The sequence below is a fragment of the Hibiscus syriacus genome, unplaced genomic scaffold, assembly GCF_006381635.1.
Source record: "Hibiscus syriacus cultivar Baekdansim isolate YM2019G1 unplaced genomic scaffold, ASM638163v2 tig00117056_pilon, whole genome shotgun sequence".
Lineage (NCBI taxonomy): Eukaryota > Viridiplantae > Streptophyta > Magnoliopsida > Malvales > Malvaceae > Hibiscus > Hibiscus syriacus.
The window spans coordinates 8,135,430-8,157,811 of NW_024063539.1; the positions used below are offsets into that span (position 1 = coordinate 8,135,430).

Genomic DNA, 22,382 nt, shown 5'->3' on the forward strand with positions numbered 1-22,382 from the left:
CGAATTAACCGACCGAATCGAATTAGTTCGATCCGGTTCGGTCACCGAATTAGTTTGGTCGGTTAACGGTTAAGAAATTTTTTAGAATTCAGTAAGCGGTTAATTCGGTTCGAAATCGGTTAATTAACCGAAATTAAAATTAAAATTAAAATTTTAAATATATTATATATAATATATGGGCTCAGCCCAAACCATTTAAAACCCAATTAATAATTTAAGATCCAATAACTTTTAAACCTAAATCAATATTAATTAATTAAAAAAATTATATAAAAAAATTTATTTTATAATTATATATTATTTAAATTAATTGTAAACTTTTTTTTGAATTAAAAAATATTTAATTTTTATATAAATTAGAAAATTTTAAAAAATTTCAGTTAATTCGAAAATTAACCAAAATTTATTCGGTTCGGTTAATATTTTCAAACAAAAATTCAGTTCGATTAACGGTTAAAGAAAAAAAAATCGATTAATTCGATTAATAATAATTCGACTCGGTCGACTACCGTATTAATCGAATGAACAACCCTAATAATAGTCATTGAGTTTTATTTCTCTATTCTCTATGTAAAATGTAACCTTATCCACAAACCAAGTCTGTTTTTCGTAGGTGATCAGCGGCAGATCAACAATTATTAACATGTGTGTTTATACCTTCAAAAATATTTAATATTTCTGAATCACTGTAGATGATGGAGGGTATCATTATTACTATGGCAAAAGTTCCAGAAGATGATATCCTAATATAAAAGGGTGGAGACTGCACTTTAGAATTTGAGAAAATCGTCAGCCCTTTACAATGATTAATCAAAGATCGGAAACCTGAAAACATCACATGTGAACAAAAATTCAAGCAATTTTCTAGTCCTGGACTCCTGCAAAGCCGTCACGGTTCTCTTGCTGCCAACCAAACCCTTGGCCATCTCGACCCATATAACCGAGGTGGAACTTGCCTCGTTTATGTTGTGACATATGAAGTAGATGTGGTGGAGGTGGTGGCTGAACCTGCATGGGTTGCGGTGCCAATATACCTACACTGTACCGAGGGTCTACTGCATTACTTCCCTGCACAGCTTCCAATCCTTTGTTGGCTGATTGTTGGGGAGGAATCATTGGTAAACCTCCAGGACTTCGACCATAATCACCTTGATAATTTGTAAAACCGTCTGGCGTCATGTGACTACCAGGAGTAGCTTCAAATCGGACACCAGTTTGCCCTCCATTCCAGGGCTGAGGATAAGCTGCAGGGTAATTTACACCCACAATTGGACCTGGTGGGAAATTCATAAACGACCCTTGCTCAGAACCAGCACCTGGTGCTGAACTCAGCCTACCCATCTCATAGGGAGCACCATAAAATGGTTGAGTCCCATCAGCTGGAAATGGAGGAACACCGTATGGAGTTAACATGGGGTTTGAATTCATTGGCATAGCAAAATTAGGTGGTTGTTGCATGAAATGCATAGGTGGGTATTCTGAAAACTGGTTCTCAGATAAATGTCCCTGAGACTTGTCTGAAAACTGACTTGATTCTGGTTGTGGGGTGCCCTGCCTGTCAAACCCTTGCTGAAAGTGGTGGTGAGGGCCAGTCCTGTCAAAACCAGGGGGCTGGTTACTGTCCAGTTGGGGCTCTAATGGATAATTTTGCACTTGACCAAATGCTGGTGACCCCTTCGGCATCATCGGCCTCGGAGGCAATTGTTCCCTCAGCTGCTGCCAACGAGCTTTGTCTTCAGTATCATGGAGCTGCAGGTTTGAACCAGGAGAAATGACAGGCCTTGGAGGACCTCGGACGGTGGAATCTGAACCAGTAGGTTGGTTATCACTCTGAACCTCTGATTCTTTTCCATCTTCCTTCTCAGCATTAGGCTGTAAAAGGTCAGTGTGGCTTGTATGGATATGAGATTCAAAGTCAGTCCTCTTCAAGAACGATTTAAGACAATGAGGAGCTGCACATATGAAGATCCCCTCCATTATCTTGATTGTCTGAATCTTCTGTATACGTTCATCACAACTATGCAAAAGAATAAGAAAAATTAACTTTTGTCAATGTCAAATTACCTATGTTTAAACTGAATAAAAGATTACTTCATGAATTAGCCAAAATTGGACTTCCACCAAAAACAAACACCATAGAAATTTCCACATCATAATGATCATGCTCCCAGTGAAACCCTAATCAATAAACTATTTGATCCTGACAGTTATTAGTTATTACTCATGAACACCATCAAAGAAGTAAATTGATAAAGTAGATATAATATTCTACAGTACTTTTAACATTACTTTGCATTAAAGAATTAAAAGGTAATCACTTACAGATAGCAAATTGAATCGCTCCTTGCACAATCAAGGCAGAAGGCATGCTCACAGGGACTCTGCAAACGAAAAAAAAGTATATATTTTCATATATAGAAAACATATTCCAATTTATTAAGGAACTCATAACAATAAATTTTTAACAATTGCAGCCATTAGCCATTGATGAAAATCTACTTACTAGTAAAATTGTTTCAAATTTTCAACTTCCGTCCGAACTTGACATTCAATACCTAGCAATTCCACTTCTACTTCTTATTCAATTTACAAATAACATCTTTAACAACAAATTTTCACAGATTTGGCTCAAGTTATCTGATTCATTGTTTACTCTACTCGTTCGCAATCAATCAATTAATTAAAAGGTAAAAAAAGTACAAATATTAATTATTAAAACGTACCAAACGGCCGTATATCGCAATAGGAAATTCGCAGCGAACGCAGAAATGTACTCGCTCGCCAAGCTGGCGGCGGGATCTACGACCGACGGTCTTCACGAGGGATAAGGAGGTAGCGGCGCCAATGCTCTTGGCAACCGGAAGGTCGGCGAGGACGAGATGGTCGGGGCAGGCCACCGTCACCGTGTCCACGGGCAATGGCTTGACGGAACCGCCGGCATCAGAGGAGGGTCCTTTGCTGAGTCTGATTTGAAGCATGTTTTCCTCCACGAGTTTCTTCGGTTTTCCCTTCAGCGAAATCAAAATCGAACCACTTTTTCCTTTTCTTTTCTTATAATTTTTTTTTTCTGCAGATTGAATCGTATCAAATTTCGTTGGCTCAACTGATCGAATTTTGTTAAATAGTGTTTTGGTCCGTTTGATTCATGAAACGACGGCTTTTTATCATTTTAGGACTCTTGATTAAGGCTTGCCTTCTTTATTGGGCTTTAAAACTTTTTTCGATTGGGTCCCTTTGATTTTTTTTTTTTACAGAAAAAAACATTGAATTATGTTCCGTGATCAAACAATACAGTAAAGAGGGATAAATTACATCGATTGTCACTTATATTTTCAATTTGTCTTATTTTACTTATTGCTTTTGGAAAATTTAGATTTTTATTATTTATGTCATTAATTTATTATATTTTGATCATTGAACCATTAGTTTGATGAGGTATGTGAAGGATATGCTCGCATTCACGGGCTGCATACGTAACCTTACTATTGGAGAAGGTGACCAACTCACGGTTACGAGGTACCGTGTTAAACACTGGAAGGACAAAGAGATGGTGAAGATAGGTGGTCAATGGGGATGTCCGATCACCAATGACCCCTAGAGAGGCAGCCGTGTTTCCCAAGGCAAACCACGACACTTCCGGCACGCCTGTCTACATTGTTACACAAGAAATCTATGGCAGCAGTAGCATCACAATCTTCCGTGCAGAATATCCGACCCAAAGGCCTTCTCTCTCATTCGAATTTGGCAACCGAGGAAGAGTTGGAACTGTTCAAGCCATAGAAAAAGAGGTTCATCAATGGCAGATGCCTAGTCAAAAACTGATGGAACATAATACCGTATATTTAATTATCGTTTGGCAGCCTCCGCTCTCCGGTACCTATACACATGCACTTTCCTTAACAATTATGCCAACATTCTGATAAATACTGGATCTTAAATGGAGAACATCTGATTACAGAAAATACAATTCAATTACAACAACATATTGCGTAATCCATCCCTCACCTACCTACACTTCTACAAGTTCTGAAGGCTTGGATGGAATTAAAAGAATTCAACAGACCTAAGCCGCATACATTTCATGCAGCCTCTGCCTCTTTTCATTAGTTCTCATCAATATTCATCAGATACAAAGCTTTATAATCTACTAGAAAAAACAGTAAACTTCTGATATTGCGTTCTCCGCCTCTAAACTACCACATCGAAGGTACATAAACCTGTTCTTTCAGATTCTGTGTAGCACTCTCAGTAGGAAAGCCTCTAACACCACCAATTGTCCACTGCGATATGATTCCCGCAGCAATCGCAAAGCGGAGCTGCCTCTCTGAGACGTCTTGATTCTCAAACATCGCGGGGTAAGTGGTCAGTTTCCTCATAATACCGGCTACAACAGCATCACCAGAACCGGTTCGATCACAAGTGAACGGTGTTATTAGCACATCCTCTGTTCCAACAACCACACCATCGAATGAGGGTGCATAATAATGTATTCTGAGTGTTCCATCAGTCACAAACAAGAATTTAAGTCCATCATGCCACAACGGAGAGATTTCCTCAGGCGTATAATGATAGTAGTCTCGCCTTTTCTTGGTTTGATCGAAACTTTCAGCATAGTATTGAGGCATGTAGTTCCTCTTCCTCTCGTAATACTCTTCATCCAGTAGAAACTCCAGCTCTTGCCTTGAAACCTCAATGATGTCTGCTTTGTTCCAGGCTTTCTTGATCATTTCCCTCGTTTCATCACGCGATCTCCACAAAGGTAACGGTAAATTCAAGTCGAAAAATACAAGCCCCCCAAACTTCTTAGACCATGCAATCGCTTTAAAAAGTGTAGATTCCATTGAAGGAGATGTTAAAACCTCTGAATTGAAGTGGAAAATCCTAGCCTGCATTAATGTTGGATACCAAAACATCCACATTCAATCACGAAACACAATTCAACCATATGATCCACTTCAATCATCTAGACGAAACTGGTTTCCACATTAAGAGAATCAAAGATTCATATATTCTCAAAGCTATCAAGCATCAACTAATCAATTAACAGGAAAAGTACACTAACTACAGAAATGCTAATATAAGCCTAATCAATTTGACATCATCATAAAATGTTCCAAGAACAAATTTCGGAAATTTTCCTATAATATTCTAAAAGTTACCTCTTTGAGAATAGCAAGATTCAATTCAGAGCTAAGAAGAGAATCCTCGGCAGATTCCTTAACAGTCTCAATCTTCAATTTCCCATTCTCATCAAACTTAACCTTCATATAAGTGCACCCAGTCTTTAAATTCTGATCAAACTTGACGCCTCTGGTTTGCACTTTCTCTTTATTCATCATCAGAACAAGCTCATCGCCAAAGTCATCAGCCCCAACTTTCCCCATAAACGCAGCTCTCCCTCCGAGCCTAACGTGGGATATCGCCACGTTGGATGGTGGCCCACCTGGAGCTCTCCCGAACTCTGGCGGGTCCCATTGCAGCATTTTCCAGGTGGAGTATTTATCCGGGTGCATCGGTTCTTCGTTCACTCGAACCGTGGGTATAAACTCCTTTTGTGCAGCGCCAAAGCAGCAGATCAAAGGAGGTTCTTCGTACGGAAAATCCATGCCATCGTCGAAATCCCATAGCTCCTCCTCTTCTCCCTCGCTTTCAGATTCGACCGAGCCATTTTCAGTCAGGGTTTTTCTCCCGCCCCCTGTTTTCTTTTTCGTTGTAGTTTCTGGGGAAGATGATGTTGGTTTCTTTTTCCTGCCTCGACGAGCTGGTTTTGGGGTTTCAATGGCTCCGTTCGTTTCAACCGAAGCCCTTGTTAAAGCTACAAACTTGGAAGATTTTAGAAACTGAATTCTTGGGTTCGGGGAATTCAAGAACAGTGAGAAAGAGTGAGGAGGTTGAAGAAGTGAAGCCATAGTTTCTGTTTCAAATGTTGTAGGGTTTATCCATGGGGTTTTGTCCTTGAACTTATAAACTTTATCGGGTCGTTTCTTTTGGGTCTTAATTTTCGGGTCATGTAATGAAGGAAAAGACATATCCAACGGATACACCTGCTCGGTGGATGCGTAGGCAAAGGACGATCTTATCCGTTAGATCAAAAAGTATTGCCTTTTCCTGAACCTGACATGGCCCATCGAGCTGAAATCGGCTGTCGTTTTGCAACTTTCGTGTAACAGGTGAGAAAAAGTCCCATCTTTTAACTCTATTTTGATTCTTTGTTGTCCTCATATTTGATTACTACACGTCAAGCTAATTTCAGGAGTAAAGATGAGATATTTTATTTACATCTCGAAACGAATATGGACTATATATCTTTTGCTCTGATGCTGTTCAATGTATTCATGAATCATGATTGTATAACTCTGGTACTTGTTCATTAGTTTTATCAAAGTTAATGAGACGGCTCAATTTTTGCAGAACTTATTACAAAAAGTGAACTTTTGCACCAGAGCGATAATTGTTGCATGCATGTACGAACATAATGCCAGAAAGGAAATGACGTGAACACAATCCGGCTCATCGGTTAAAATCGAAATCCCTCGGGTGCTAATTCATGTTATAACTGTTGGTGAGATGATTGCTTGCATCGAATCCATGATGATACTGCTTCATGCTAAGATTCAATCTTACTATCATAACATGTTGACTACCTATGCGTATCTCTTTCTGGTAAAGTTTTCAGTAGCATTAGAAGATTGTGAGTAGTTAACACCATGTCTCTCAGTCCAATTACAAGAGAGTTAATATACCTAAAGAGTTATTCCATCGAACTTGATTTGTTCATCATTCATGGATTACTTGATCACTGGGATACGATTTGCAGAATAGTTACTAGGGGAATATGTCGGTCCGTAGCACTTATTTTGAATTTGCATTGGATCAATATCTATAATATGTTAGTTGTTCTGGTTTACTCCAAGCTTTCTTGAAGGGTTTTTACTTCTCTTCCCTTTGCACTCCAGTAGTTTTTCAGCTTCAATGCCTTAGATAATGCTTTGGGATACTGTCATTTTCGCGGATAGTGCAATCGAATAAGCGAAACAAGGAACTCTGGGAACCATGTGCCGTTGCATGTCGAGGAGAACCCTATTTCGATCTTACTAACCTCTGCTGCACCGGAAGTTGAGTTGGACGGATCATTGGTCTGCACTTTCTGTGGAGTATTGGAGTTTGATTCTTCACCATGTGCACTGATGAAGCTGTACTGGAAATATGTTGGTTTCCATGTGTTTGTTGCACCCGGGATTGGCTGGCTACCATGTGAACACTTGGTGCTCTAATTCTACATCATGACACCATAATCTAATCTGTTTTTGGTTGGTTCAAATAAATAATCCAATGCAATCCAGCTATTTGTCTCATTTTGGTTATTGAAATTGAATCTGAGCGTTACTTTATTACCTTTCGGAAAAGAAGGACCTTCCTCCTCCCGCTTAGTCATTCAAAATTCAAAAAAATAAACCCACAATTTTCTTACCTTTTAACCCCATTATCTTTTTCTATAAAGCTCCCTCCGTCCCCACCTTCTTCCTCTCTAATACTCTCTTTTTCTTCATTCACTAGTCGATTATTTCCTTGTAATATCTGCTTTCTTTTCGAGTGTTTTGATCGGAAATAATGCGTGAAATACTTCACATACAGGGAGGCCAATGCGGCAACCAAATCGGTGCCAAGTTCTGGGAAGTGGTCTGTGCCGAACACGGCATCGACTCGACCGGGAAGTGCCAAGGGGACTCTGATCTTCAACTTGAGTGGATCAATGTTTATTACAATGAAGCAAGTTGTGAGAGGATCAAGGGAAAAAACGTGTCAACAAAAACAACTCTTTCGGGAGGTGGACTTGACATATTAGTGCATTGCCACGTTGAAAACTTCTACACAATTCTAAATTGAGTTTGACTTACAGCACTCCCCTTAATCTCAACTTTTCATTCCGAGCTTTTCTTTGAGTCGGTTGAATATATCTGCTCTCAATGGTTTTGTAAAAATATATGTTAGTTGATCTTTAGTTCTGCAGTAAATTAACTCCACATTTTTGTTCTTCACTTGCTCTCGTATATATGATACTTTGTATCAATATGCTTGCTTCGTCTATGGGAGACTGGATTCTTGGTAAGAGAAATTGTAGACTTGTTGTCGACATAGATTGTAATTGGTTCTTCTTGTGCCAAATTTAGCTCGTGTAAAATATTTTATTTCGTATAAATAGAAGTTCGAGTTTTATAAATCACCGAGTGTCCCCAACAAAAATGAGCACAAAGGAAGTTGATGAGCAGATGCTCAATGTCCAGAACAAGAATTCATCCTACTTTGTGGAATGGATCCCAAACAATGTCAAGTCAACAGTCTGTGATATTCCCCCAAATGGGTTGAAAATGGCATCGACATTCATCGGTAACTCGACTTCGATTCAGGAAATGTTCAGACGTGTGAGTGAGCAGTTCACAGCTATGTTTAGGAGAAAGGCTTTCTTGCACTGGTACACAGGCGAAGGTATGGACGAGATGGAATTCACAGAGGCTGAAAGCAACATGAATGATCTGGTCTCCGAGAACCAGCAGTACCAAGATGCAACTGCCGACGAGGAGGAAGACGTATATGACGAAGAATGATTCTGTTCTTCGGCCTATGTAAAAGATGCTAAAATAAACTACCAATTGCCAGTCTCTGGCAAAAGAATAGATTAATCTGGACATGTTTATTTATGCCAATATGAATGTTGAATTTCAATATTAATAATTCCAGCCATGTTATTTCAATATTCGAACTTCAAGTGCCAATGTCATACATCCCAGTCTATCATACAAATATTCAATGTACTAAACATGGAGCCTTATAACAGCTCATACTGTTCCCGGTTCTGCAAATTTCACTAATTCACAGCGAAACGAAGCACAAACAACCATAAGGCAACAAAGACGTATATTATTGGTAAATCTCAATGCTTAAATCATTTAACACAATGTAACAAAGAGCTAAATATTTCACAATTGGTCATCAGCTACAAACTCAAAAGTACACACAAACCTGCAACTACAATACCAAAAGAAAACCATCGATTTACAAAATCAGTCATCTATTTCTCGTCATCTTTGACAACTTTCTCTACTACTAAATCGACTTTCTTGTACTCAGAAACCACAGGGTGCACACTGCACTATTCAGGCACTACTGGACGCCTACCACCAAGGACGGTCCGTAGATATAGCACGCAAGAAGCTGTCATTACGCCACATGCACAACCGAAAATGAACATAACAAACACTTCCAAAAAGCAACTGCTGCGCTTGAGTGATGTTAAAGGCGATGAAGTGGCTGAGAATGCATCCAATTCGGAACCGGCCTTAGCTTAAAGCTCCATGAGTGAATAAAGCTTGTTTGTGAACAGTTCCCGTTTGAAGAGCTTAAGCCCACGAACACTTCCTCATCGTTCCACAGTTTAGACAAGTCGATCGAGTGCAAAAACAATGGATCATTAGGCCTGGTACTACTAGTTTGACTCAACCTAATCTCTAATCTCTTTGATGTTACCTCATAATCAATCCAAGAATGTAATTTTTCTCCATGGTTTAATACCACATTGACAGATGATAAATTTCTCACTTTAACTGAAACAAGACTACCCACATCAATCCCTACATGGTTTTCATTAAAAGAAACCCCAAACGAACTATTGTTCATTACATTAACATCAAAAGTCCTAGGAACCATAACAAAATCCAAGCCATTACCATTCTCATGGGACATTGAGAAAGAAAAATACGTTGAAAAAGAAGCAAAGTTCCTGGCTTTACCTTCAACAAACCTGATGGTTTTCTTATACATGGCTCTCCCAGCACTCCATTTCACCGAATTTGTGAGTTTAATCGCTGAGCAACATGTGCATCCCCATATAAAGCAATAGTAGACTCAAAGTTTGGATCTTTACTAAAATTGTTGAAGGAAAAGGAGGAGCTTTGTTCTACAGCCAATACTTTAAAGTGGAAAAAGATAAGAACTGTGAAGAGGTACTTGGAAATGGAGATTGTGGCCATTGCTGAAGTGGGTTAGAGGCTTAGACCATCTCCAACGCTGCTCCATTACGGAGTAAAATTAATATTATAATAGTTAAATATTATGAATAAAGTAAAGTTGATAGTAATATAAAAATAACGTTGGAGATAAATTATTTTTTCATCTTTTAAAATAGAATAGAGACTAGGGCTAGAAATGACTTAAAAGTTAAATCTGGATTTTGTTTTGTTCTTTGTTTTTTATGATCTGCTGGGAATTGCCAGATGATGATTCCCTATACAACGAGGTGAATTCTTTTTACTTTTCGTTAGGGTTGTTGGTGAAGAACCAGAGAAAATAATGTAATGATCAAAGGGGGGGATGGGCTGGCTTAGTTGTGAAAAATAAATACATAGTTCATTTGTCGTTCAGTGTCAGTGGTTGCTAACTGAGGGAATATTATAATGGATATTTTTCAGTTTTGCACTTGTACTTTTTTAATTATCAGATTGTACTTTATCTTTTTGTCTATTTACAGTTTTATCTAAGAAACAAATTTGTTGATGAAAATAGAATCCGTTAGTTTTTTTTAAAGTAAAAAAATAAAAATTTTATAATTATAATAATAAACTAAATACATAATTTATATATTTTCTTTCCATCATTACATAATAAACTAGCCATTTGAAATTATATGAGGATTATATAAAAAAAGTAAAAAAATACATTAAAAAACTCGAATAAAATATCAATATGAATAGATCTGATTGTGTAGATAAATGAACCACAATAAGAAATAAAATTATTAAAAGACTATCGACAATAGCAACGCATTTTCAATGTTGTGATCTCCGAACACAAATTATGTATCCAAATTCAACCTCAATAACCAAAATATAAAAAATCAGCATGATAACAAATACGTGACATCTTAATCAGTCGAGACAATGTCATATATAACCCTATGAAAGTTAAACAAAAAGAACAATTAAACAACTGATAGAAAATATCCAAATGTACTAAAAGATAAGAAAACATACCATAAAAATATATATATATATATATATATATATATCACAAAGACATAATTATTGAGAAAAAATAAAGAATATCACAACCGACACCAAAACCAAAACTTTTAATCATTTCCAATCGTTTTAATTACTAAATTTTTAAGAAGTATAAAATAATCATTAAATTTGTTATTATTGTAAAATATTTATTAAAATATTATAATAAATCTAAAAATTTTGATAAATTTAATTATTATTTTATGATATCAAAAGTTAAACTCAATCAATTCAATGGCATTTAATGTACTTTAATCCTTACAAATATATAAAACAAAATGTGGGTAAGTTTTCAAATTGTCAAAGAAAAACTTCGGTTTTGTTAATTCATTTAGTAGACTCGATAATTAAAGAGAATATTGTTCTATCTTAAAGGTTTAGATTCGAATAATTATATTTGTAGATTATATATATGTTATTAATAATTAAAATTATAAATAAATATATTATAATCACTTAATAAAACCTTAATTTTGTTTGATACCCGCAGCAAAAATGATAAAGTGCTTCAACTCTCGAGTCTTTATCAATTCCAAGCAAAACCCTCCAAATTCAAACCCCTTTGTGTTGTAAAAGATGAAAATAAATTACTTTATTTTGATTATTTAATGAGGAAAGGGGTGGATTGTATTGATGGGCCATTTTGTAAAGTGCGAAGGGTCAGGTAGACATCGACAAACCCACCATTTTTTTTTAACTTTTTATCTTGCCAGATAAAAAATATAGTATTTGAAATTATGGAACCCAGAATTACAGTGAAGCTTCCTCATATATGTTTTCTGGAAAAAGGAGTGACTTATAATAAATGCAGTCAGTTGTTGCATTAAAGAAAGTAGGGTCGAATAAAATTATTACTAGATTTAAAAAATTGATCTTTTATATTTAGATTCTAATTAATTTGATATAATTTTATAAATTCGACTTGATTTAAAAAAAATTATATTCAAATCTAATTATAAAATAAAACTTGAATAATCAAATAGTAATTTGAATAACTCAATTTTTTTATTAATTAGTAGATTATTTTTAAATTTGAGTCGAATCTCTCGATTCTATATAGTATATTGTCGTAACCGTCCCTCGGGTGATCCCGGAATCGGATTCCGACTTGAATTAATGTGTTGGAACCGATCATTTAAAATTAGGTTGATCGGACACCTTAACCTAACATTTGTCGGATCTTCGTTTTACCAAAAATTAATCGAGTTCGGGAGTCGATTACAATTAAGGAATGATTAGCACATTTTTACTGCCTTTCGATACAAATTTAATTTCTCGGTTGTCTTAATTGTAAAAATTAAAATTTAAAAGTTCGATTTGAATTACTTACATTTGACGAATTTAAAATTGACCTAGAAATAAATCAGATTAATGTTAAACTGTAAAATAAATAAAATGAATAAATAAATATTAAATAAAAAAAAATAAAGAAGGAAAATTCAAATAAAAAAAGGAATAAATTGAAAAGAATTAAGGATCAATTTGATGTTAATTAAAAGTTGCAAGGAAAACAACAAAAAAAGTTGAAACGATTCCCCTTCACGGTTTAAGTCGATATTGATTCTTCGTGTGACTCCACTTCACGGAAAAGCGAAGTGGTATATTCTTCAGGTGGTTCCCCTTCGCGGGTCTGAACCGGGTGAGATGCTCTTCAGATGACTCCCCTTTTACGAGCAGGCCATGTGAGATGTTCTTCGAGTGACTCCTCTTTGCGAGAAAACCAAGTGAGGTATTATGTCAGTCGAATATCATCCGTCATGGAGTTGAAATCTAGCTTGAAAACTTTAACTAGAAACTAGCCACTCGTCGTTGAGTTAAACTGAACCGTAATGACTTTTGAATTGACTCTTGTCCTTGGAATCGATCATGCCCTAGCACTGATGCCTTCATAAAAAATATCTGACATTTGCTCATTTGTTGACTCAATCCAGTGATCTTGCACTCCTGATTGTATATGTCAATTTTAATCCATAGATTCTTAAGTGATCTTTTAGCCTTGGTTTACTCGACAGAGTAAGACTCTTTTGCATTTTAGTTGGTGATCAACTACTGGAACTTGTTGAATCATCATCGTAGTTGACACATCAATATTCAATGAAAGGTTTCCTTACGTGGTTTGGAAGTTTAAACGAAAACTTCTACAGCCAAGGGTACCTCCTCCAGTGTCTGTAAAATTATTCTGATTATCATGGAAAAAAGACTGATGAACAAGAGGGCATGCTGCCTTGAAATTATATCAAGCACCCTCAGTGATTTTTGTGAGTTCTCGGCTTCTTGTACTCACAGAGTACTTGGCAGCAAAACTTATCTTTACTCTAAACGTATTTGAGTTATAAGTGTATCGCTCTCTTCCCTTCACACTCATTTGGGTTGTCATTACCATCATGGCTTGCATTCACATTGTTTCTCTTTGATATGGCATCCTCAAGTACAATAGTGAACTCATGCTTCAGGAGAGACCTAATAGTTAACAATTTTGTCTCACCATCATAAGCGAAATCCTTTCCAGCCAACTCAATACTGTTGGTCTCTTGTAGCTTCTTAGGCGACCATTTTCATAGTAAAGAGATACACTACAATGGAATAAGTGGCCATCCTTATTGCTCATACTTACTTTGAAATGATTGGTTAGAATAGTTATTTTTTCCCTTTGATCTAGTATCACGTCTGACAATGGATTGTAACGCTACCTTCTTTTTCGCAACGTCAAGATCTGTTTTGATAGGAACTAATCAAGAGGCACGAGTGATGGAAGGACAAGAGATTGGAAACCTGGAGATGACTCACACCGTTTCAGGTCCTTCAACCAATTTTTTTTTATAGAAAATATGTCTTGCCTGAGATATATCTCTTATTTTTTTTAAAAAGTTTGGTATAAAAATAATGTCAAAGCAATTTAAACAGAGTATCAGTTCACTAAATATCAAATAAACGAATCACAGAAGTTGTTTTAAAAAATTATATCCCTTTGACAAGTGTCAAGATCCATGTGTTATATGGGAAGACAATAAAATTTGGTTTTGATTTTCATGATTTTCAAATAGGATGTGAAGAAAATAGTGCAACTGATGCATTCCACTGTAAGGCCCTTTAGAGAGCATTTATATTTCAGTCCTCAGGAATCTTCCTTTTGTTCAAATTTCGTATACTCCTTAAGCAGAGATAGTGCAGAAATATCAATCTAAAAACAAGACCCCTGAGTGATTTTGTGTAGTCAACTATAAAAATGTTTACTGACTCTCGTAGTCCACCTTTCATCAAAATTTAATCTCAAATCCATGTTTATCCCAGCTTTACCACCTTCTTTAAACTATGTTTTGTTAAACTTGATGTCCTCGCTTTAGATTTTGATGGGAGATTCATATCGACACATAGATACTAGTGTCATGATCTGAATATACTCTTATTCATAAAGTTAGGGAAATTAACATTGCCCATTACTTTAGCAGAATACCCTTAATGAAATGATTCGAGTGTCAGAAAGTCTTCGACTTGAAAAACTTAAACGAAACTCACTTCATAAAGCTCGGATATTACCTTCATGCCTACTACTTTCAGCGGAGTTCCCCCAGCATTGTTAAAATTATCATTCATTAATATCACATTAATTATTCGATTTTGAGATTTTCTAAATTTTTCAGGAAGAATCTGTTATAGTCTAAGTGTTAGTGAAAATCAGAAAATTTCATCTTTAAAGCTCAATTCCTAAGCAAATGATCTAATCCAAATTTGTCTATTCCACCATTCCATTTGTGAAAATTGTATATCGTCACGGAACATCCTTAACAGACATGCAAACTAACTGGTCTTCCAATGTCATACATCAGAGATGCCTCATCTTGTTTACTTCCATACTTGTATGCATAAGAAAACATTTTTCTCTTTTCGGGTAAAGGATGTGGATATTATTTTAAAAAAAAATTGATCTTGGTATATGTCAAAAGGCTATAACTTCATTTCTCAAAATGTGCATTTCATTATACTTGATATTCACTGAATTTCAAACAATGCTCTATTACTTAAAGAAATGCCATTTTTTAAAAGAAAGTTTCAGGCATATAAAAGACAAATTCAAACAAGACATTATTTCATAGGCAACACAACTATATGGTAATGGTGATGATCTCCTCTTGTCTCGTCCCAAGATGCCCCATTCCTCGATTGTGGCATTCACTTTTTAGATGCATCTCAAGTTGCACAAATATCCGCTTTTTGAGTGTCCTTGCCTTCTTCGTAAAATTTCAGCTCTTTTATGTCTATCATTAGGTGGATCAAGGCTCTAAATTCGACATATTATTGTACATCTTGTTCGTATTTATTGTCATAATAGCAATGATTGCCACCCTTGCAATCTGATGTGTTGGGATACGGTGCAAGAAACCCCTCATTTATCATTTGCCTTCATACCCAAGCCAGAATGACTTCATTTCGGAAACTCTGGTTTTGACCTTCTTATCATTTTCCTCGGTGATTGCATTTACTTCATTTTCTTAGAGATGATTCTGAATTGTTGAAATGAATCTAGTTCTCGCTGCATTCTTTGAAAATTCTCTTAAAGGCGAGGCAATTTTCGATAGCATGACCCGGGGAGTCCATGATATTATCAGTGTGCATTTTTATCATACCAATTGGGGTATAGGGGCTTTCGAGGTTCTTATGGATATGGTGACACCATATGCGTGTCAAAAGGTTATTGATACAACTCCTTATATGTCATGGGAATAAGATCAAAATGCTAATTTCCTTTTTCTCTCCTTGGTTCCCTAGAATCTTGTCTAAAAGTACTTGACGTACAACTGTAATTAGTTTTTATTTAAAAATCATAACATTTTTTCTGGTGTTGAAAGCTTTGATGTTGTTGATCTCTTATTCTCTCCTCTTCATGGGATGTCTTCTACTTGACCCACATCCGTCTATCTTTCCTTTCTTAATGGTCGTTTCTATTATCTCTACATCCATCGCCATATCAGAAAAATTCTCGGATTTAATTGCAACCAAATACATGAAGAAAAGGGTCTTAAAAGTGTGTATGAAGAGCTTCCTTGTTTCTTTCTCATCTAGAGGTGGATGAACCTGCGCAGCTAAATCCCTTCATCACTGTGCATACTACATGAAACTTTCTTTGTGCTTCTTCTCCATACTTTGCACCATAACACGATCTGGTCTCATGTCATTTACATGCTTGTATTGCTCCAAGAACAACTTGACAAGATCCTTCCACGTCCTAACGGGATAGCAGTTAGTGGATTGTACCACCGAATGGTTGAACCTTCTAGACTCTTCTGAAAGCAGTGAATCATGAGCTGGTCATTCCCGACATATCCTGTTATCTTTCGATAGAATATGGTGATGTGAGTTGAGGGGGAACTATTCCCATCAAACTTCTCGAAATTTGGGACTTTAAACTTATGAAGAATAATCAAATATGGGACCAAACTTAATTACAGAGCATCAACTCCATAATAATTACCCTCTCCTCTAATTTTCTTTATTTGATCTTCCAACTGCTAGATATTTTCCTCAATTTTCTTTGTTTTAGTTTCCTCATCAAAATCTGGAATACAATAATTATTTGGATTATTTTGAGGGTTGATTACTGAGGCCTGCGCTTTTGGAACAGATGAATCCCCTTGAAGCCCTGGCAAGATTCCAGGTGAAATAACTAACTGTGGAGTAGGTGGTACAACCACTCCTTCAGATGCCCATGTCCCAAGAGTATTCATTTGATTCAGGCCAGACAACCTTGCAACAATCTGGAAAACTAATGAATCTTGGTTCCTAGTGATGGAATTCAAGGTATTTTGTTGATTCTGACTTATTTTCTCATCAAGTTCCTTTTACAATCTCAACATGTTTTCCTCAAGTTGAGCAATTTGCTTACATATTCTTCTTTTTTATGGATGAGATGTGTCCAGTGCTTGATGAGGTGTGCCCAATGTTTGTGTATTTTTTTTATGAGACATCTTCTGTTGGTTAATTTGAATGTAGAGAAATGAAAATGCAGAAAATATGCAAAAATGTATGATGTATGAAATTTTTTTTGAGGCATTAATCCAAAACGTGTCTATTATTATAAATAGACTTTATTGGGACAAAAGTGTTACTTCTAATATACCAATTGCAATTCAAAGGTTCATTCTAACTAGATATTTTAGACTCGAACGATTTCTAATAAGTTAAATAATCTTTTTGCTTATTTTTTCACTAGTTGAATACCTTGTCAGACCACCCAGTTTCTTTTGCTAAACCATGCAAGTGGCGTGTTATTTTTTGTACCTACTCTAGAAAGTCCCGAATGACCGCATCTCTAGCTTTTACCCTTTGTTAAGCATGTTCCTAATGGAAACTCCACTGGAGTTCTCCATCAAAAGGGATAATTTGGAGTTTATTCGCCTGTTTCCTGAATTTATTCACAATGATCTCCATTTTAGCTTGAGTTTTATCATGTTTCTGTTGCCTTTGAATGGAGCTTTCGCGATCAATTACCTTGGTCTTTATCCATTTGTTCTGATGTTGACTTTCTGATAACTATCTTTGGGACGTCTTTAATATGTCATCTTATTCTTCAAATTTCCTTTTTAGGCTGCCGACTTCATCTTTCCAATACGCAGAAATTTTTTCAAGCTAGTGTTTTTCTGTACCTATTCTTGATACCCTTTTCTCATATCTTCTAACTTAAAGTAGACTTTCTTATGTTCCTTTTCTAATATGTCTGCTTGATCCTTTTGAGTGTCGACATCTAGCTTCTATTGGAATTTTTCAGCTTCTATCTCTCTCAATCTTTATTTCAGTTCCTCTTTTTCAGCTTCAAATTTCTTCTTTGCTATCTCCAGCTCAGAGGGAACTGATTTAATGTACTCTTCAACGGTCTGAGTGTCTTCATGATCCGATATGGGAATAGTGTCATTTTTCCTCAACTTCCTCTATTCCATATAGTCTGGAGTAAGCATGTCTTTAGCCGCCACAACATCTGTACGAAATATCTTCTTCCATGACTCGGCTATATATTTAACTTTATTCTCGTAATTATCTTCATAATATGGGAATTCATATCCAGATAGTTCATGTGTAACTGGGAAAAACTGACGGACCTCATACTGTCGAAGTGCTAAAAGCGAAGAATAACCTACTCCTCCTCACAGGTTGAATAACATTACTACGCCTGAAACTCCGCATCGGTAAAGGATGTCACTATGAGTCAACCAAAGGGCTCTCCACATGATGTCCTTGTCCTAGAGGTGCCTAAATACTTTTATCAATATCTCATTTGGAATGTCTTCTCGCCATTTTTGTGTAAGGAATTTTCCAAAGGTGAATATGTCGCACTGAACCGGTGGTAAGAGATCCCATTAGTTTTCCAAAAATGACTATGGATCCAAACCTGAAGTAGCTGTGAGCACCCTATAAAACGTCTTCCACCAGTTTTTTTGTAGTAGTTTAGTGATCGAAAAGTTTTAGCTAGGATTACTAGTGCAGGATTCACTCACTTTGCCAGTTGTTCGAATAATTCCACCACAACTGCCTCAATATATCCCAAATTTTTTGGGAAGATAACCAAGCCATACATACCCAGTGCGAAAAGATCAATCACCTTCCATTCATTAGGGTGATTCTTCATTAACTGCTTGATGTGAGTCTAATCAATTCATTCACCTTTGCCCAGTTACCCAGTTTTCATCAACCCTTGCAACCTTTGCCAACCAATTTTTGAACGGCTAATTCTTGATTTATTTAATAAAGACCCAATCCATTCTGATTCATTCACAATATAACAGGGTGTTATACTCCTTAATTATGGGCACAATGTCTTCTTGGTTGAAGGTGAAGAAGTTATACCCTGAATTCCAAAATTGTACCAAAGCTTCAATCAAAGGTTCGTCTATCTTGACATAGAGCAGGTGCGCATATCACCGTATCGTTGATAAAACTTCTGTTTTCTGTCAGTTTTCCAGTTGTCCTAAATGTTTCACAACTCCTTAGTATCATTCTGTTTGAGGCTGATGGAAGCGTAGCCATCCAGATCTAACACATAATTGTCTTGCAGAATGTCCTCTTTTTCCTTCTGAGTCCTTTCTGATTATAGACGTACTTCTGCATTCTCGACCTTTTACATTATAACTCATTTGTCCATTAATGCCAACTATTCGAGTTTAAACGAAAACTTTTGTAGATCAACACCTCTTTAAATGATGCAAATGATAAAGATGGAAATAAAATAGAAATGAAAGAAAAAAAAAGTTAGTGAAATAGAAATAAAATAAAATTTTCTACCCCACATAATATTTACCCCGCATGCTTTTATTCCTACCAGGACATGATCTCTATCCCGCATGTTATTTTCTTGAACAAATCCTAAACGTATATATTTTTAATTCCTATGCTTTGAACAGAAAACAAAGCATGAACTAAATCAAGCATCTTAAGTTTTGAAATGAAGTTTCGGGGTATGCTCTAATTCCTTGCAACATCACATTTCAGTTCTAAAAAAGGTAACCGAGTTCTCCTTGCTGGTGCCCCCTTGGGTCTGCCAAATCCTCAGTCCTAAGCCAATTATAAGCTCATGTAGACAAAGTTAAACTCTAGAGGATACATTCTATTATGTCCGTGCAGAGAATAAATTCACACGAATACATAAAGTATATGAATCTCGAAAGTTACTTGCTAGGCTTATACAGAGAATAAATTCCCACAAAGGCATCGTTTTCACCCCCTACTTAAAAAAGGTTTGGAGCTCGGCAATATAGCCTGAGATGAATGAATTTTTGAAAAAGTTGAAATCATTAAGAAAACATCAGTACAACTATTTATTTGAAAAAAAATAATCAAAGGTAAATAAAAAGGATCGAAAAGATAAATTATAATGTAAACTTACAATTTTCGCTTAAGAAGACAATCAAAAATCAATTTCGGCATGACTCTTTTAACTGTCTCCAGCGGAGTCACCAAGCTGTCGTAACTGTCCCTCGGGTGGGCCCAAAATCGAATTCTGACGTGAATTAATGTGTTGGAGCCGCCACTGATCATTTAAAATTAGGTTGACCGGACACTTTAACCTACCATTTGTCTTATATTCGTTCTACCATAAATTAATCTAGTTCAAGAGTTGAGTACAGTCAAGGAAGGATTAGCACCCTTATACTGCCCTTTTCATACCAATTTGATTTCTCGGTTGCCTTAAATTGGGAAAATTAAAAATTAAATTAAAATTTAAAAATTTTGATTAGAATTACTTACCTTTGATGAATTTAAAATTGACCTAGAAATAAATCAGATTAATGTTAAACTGTTGTCAGAGCCGTCTTACGGTTGGTCCCGAAATTGTGTTTCAACTTGAATTAATTTGGGTTAGAGTCGCCATCGACCATTTTAAAACGAATTTAGGTGGGTCGGACACCATCTTACCTGATTTGTGTTATACCAGAAACGTGTCGGGTTCGAAAGTTGATTACAGTCAAGGAAGGATTAACACCCTTGAACCGCCCTTTCGATACCAATTAATTTGTCGGTTGTCTTAGTTGCGAAAATTTAAAATTAAAATTTAAAAAACTCGATTCGAATTACTTACCTTCGATTGATTGAAATTACCACTGAAAATGTCAAATGGTAAAATAATGATAAATACGAAGGAAAAAGAACAAGATATATATATATATATATATATATATATATATATATATATATATATATATATATATATATATATATATATATATATATGTATACATTAATATAATAAAAAATAAATAACAAAGATAAACAAAAGTTAGTAAAATATATAAAATAATAAAATAAAGAGAGAGAAAAATAAGAAGGTTAGTTTAAAAAAGGAAATAAATTAAATTTAAAAAAGGAAATGAAAAACTGATTAAATAATATATATATATATATATATTAGGGGAAAAATGAAATAAACTAAATATATAATATAAAAGTATTATTAATTAAATATCAAAATAAATAAATAAAAAACAAAACAAAAAGGACTAAATTGAAATAATAACAAAACAGAGAGTGAAATTAAGAGGAATCCAGAGTAAAAAATTAAAATTGAGGCCCAAATGAATTAATTATAAATCAGGGGGATCAAAAACATAGTTTACCCTCTTTTACAATAGAAACAGGCGAATCCCTAGTCCGGGTTGGTTCACACATGGTTCGATCCATCAGGTTGCTATATAACCCAAAATAATCCCCCTAAAACCTTCATTTGCTTCCTCTCTAAGAAAAGGCCCCCACCCATCTCTCATACTCTCTCAAATGGGCGATATCAAGCCACAGCTCCGGTGGCCTCCCCATCATGCCAACGCCACACCGACTGCCGACCCGAACACACGAAAATAACTCCCTCATCGTCGTGAAATCGAATCTAAGCCCCAAATCAACAAAACAAGCCCTTATAGTCGCAGATCTAACAAAATACCACTCGGTTCTCACCTTTCCCGACAAGCCTCTTCACCTTCCGATGACCGTTGGTGCTCCACGACCGTGCTCCCTTCCGATTGGTTTAAAAATCGAATCTTTTGGGTTATGTTCTTTATTGTTTCAAATATGCTTGCTTCGTTTTTTTTTGCTGCCTTGTTTTGTGGTCGATGGTTGTGTTTAGTTTTTGTTTGTGTTTGGTTTACTGCGCTGATGGGCTCGATTGTTTGTGGTTGGTTGTTATGACCCTGTTGATGGTCATTTGGTTCTGCCTTTGTGATGGTTGGTTTACTGTGTTCGTGGGTTCTGTTTCCCGATGTTACTCGGTCGTTGATGCCCCCTGTTATTGATGGTGGTGGGGTATTTATACCCACCACCGACGCTTGTTATCTCCGCCCTCAACAGGTTGTTCCCACCATTATCGTACCGTTCCTTACTTGCCCGACTAAAACGGGATGGGTCAGTCCCAATTTAGCTGGGATGTGCTGCCCCGTGACCGGTTTCTGGCCAGATTTTTGCCTGGTTGTTTGGTGGCTTCTAACTGCCCTTGTAACTTGTTCCATGCGACGTTGTGAAATCCGTGAGAACCCTAATTTACTGTTAGACTAGTTCAGGCCCAATCTGGACTGAAATCTAGACTATTATTTGACCCTAAAAAAAACATGAAAAGAAAATAATAAAAAAAATAAATAAATAATAATAATATAATATAATAAAAATTATATAATATATACTTCAAAAATATTTTTTAAAACTATATATTATATTTAAAAAAAAGTTTCAAAACTATATATTATATAGTTTTCAAAATGTTTTAAAAATATTATATAAGTTTTCAAAAAATATGTTTTTAAAACTATATATTATATAATTTTTCCAAAAATGTTTTTAAAATTATATATTATA

General features: G+C 35.8%; 3 protein-coding genes and 1 pseudogene across 4 annotated transcripts; 1 reads left to right on the forward strand and 3 right to left on the reverse strand.

The window, feature by feature from the left end:
* Positions 1-726: 726 nt before the first annotated feature.
* Positions 727-3,053, reverse strand: LOC120198584 (E3 ubiquitin-protein ligase HAKAI homolog). 2 transcript variants are annotated; one of them, XM_039199894.1, is made up of 4 exons: positions 2,724-3,053; positions 2,323-2,381; positions 1,149-2,017; positions 727-1,076 (listed from the first exon to the last, which is right to left on the reverse strand). In XM_039199894.1, the coding sequence occupies exons 1-4, from the start codon at positions 2,976-2,978 to the stop codon at positions 865-867; spliced, it is 1,395 nt and encodes a 464-aa protein (XP_039055825.1). In that variant the 5' UTR covers positions 2,979-3,053; the 3' UTR covers positions 727-864. The 2 variants fall into 2 exon arrangements, with proteins under 2 accessions (XP_039055825.1, XP_039055824.1); XM_039199893.1 differs by having other exon boundaries at positions 727-2,017.
* Positions 3,054-3,891: 838 nt separating this feature from the next.
* Positions 3,892-5,965, reverse strand: LOC120198597 (fructokinase-like 1, chloroplastic). Its single transcript, XM_039199907.1, has 2 exons — positions 5,160-5,965; positions 3,892-4,886 (listed from the first exon to the last, which is right to left on the reverse strand). The coding sequence occupies exons 1-2, from the start codon at positions 5,907-5,909 to the stop codon at positions 4,194-4,196; spliced, it is 1,443 nt and encodes a 480-aa protein (XP_039055838.1). The 5' UTR covers positions 5,910-5,965; the 3' UTR covers positions 3,892-4,193.
* A 2,278-nt stretch (positions 5,966-8,243) lies between these two features.
* On the forward strand, positions 8,244-8,606 carry LOC120198598 (tubulin beta-1 chain-like). Its single transcript, XM_039199908.1, has one exon. The coding sequence runs from the start codon at positions 8,244-8,246 to the stop codon at positions 8,604-8,606; it is 363 nt and encodes a 120-aa protein (XP_039055839.1).
* Positions 8,607-9,070: 464 nt separating this feature from the next.
* On the reverse strand, positions 9,071-10,028 carry LOC120198505 (annotated as a pseudogene).
* Between the last annotated feature and the right edge of the window lie 12,354 nt (positions 10,029-22,382).

What these genes read in the sequence shown, in the direction of transcription:
- LOC120198584 (XM_039199893.1), bottom strand. Translation starts at nt 2,978, where the DNA reads ATGCTTCAAATCAGACTCAGCAAAGGACCCTCCTCTGATGCCGGCGGT. An exon ending in TTGCGATATACGGCCGTTTG is followed by an intron (nt 2,382 to 2,723) that starts GTACGTTTTAAT and finishes TTTCGTTTGCAG; the next exon opens with AGTCCCTGTGAGCATGCCTT. An exon ending in AGCGATTCAATTTGCTATCT is followed by an intron (nt 2,018 to 2,322) that starts GTAAGTGATTAC and finishes TCTTTTGCATAG; the next exon opens with TTGTGATGAACGTATACAGA.
- LOC120198598 (XM_039199908.1), top strand. Translation starts at nt 8,244, where the DNA reads ATGAGCACAAAGGAAGTTGATGAGCAGATGCTCAATGTCCAGAACAAG.
- LOC120198597 (XM_039199907.1), bottom strand. Translation starts at nt 5,909, where the DNA reads ATGGCTTCACTTCTTCAACCTCCTCACTCTTTCTCACTGTTCTTGAAT. An exon ending in ATCTTGCTATTCTCAAAGAG is followed by an intron (nt 4,887 to 5,159) that starts GTAACTTTTAGA and finishes ACATTAATGCAG; the next exon opens with GCTAGGATTTTCCACTTCAA.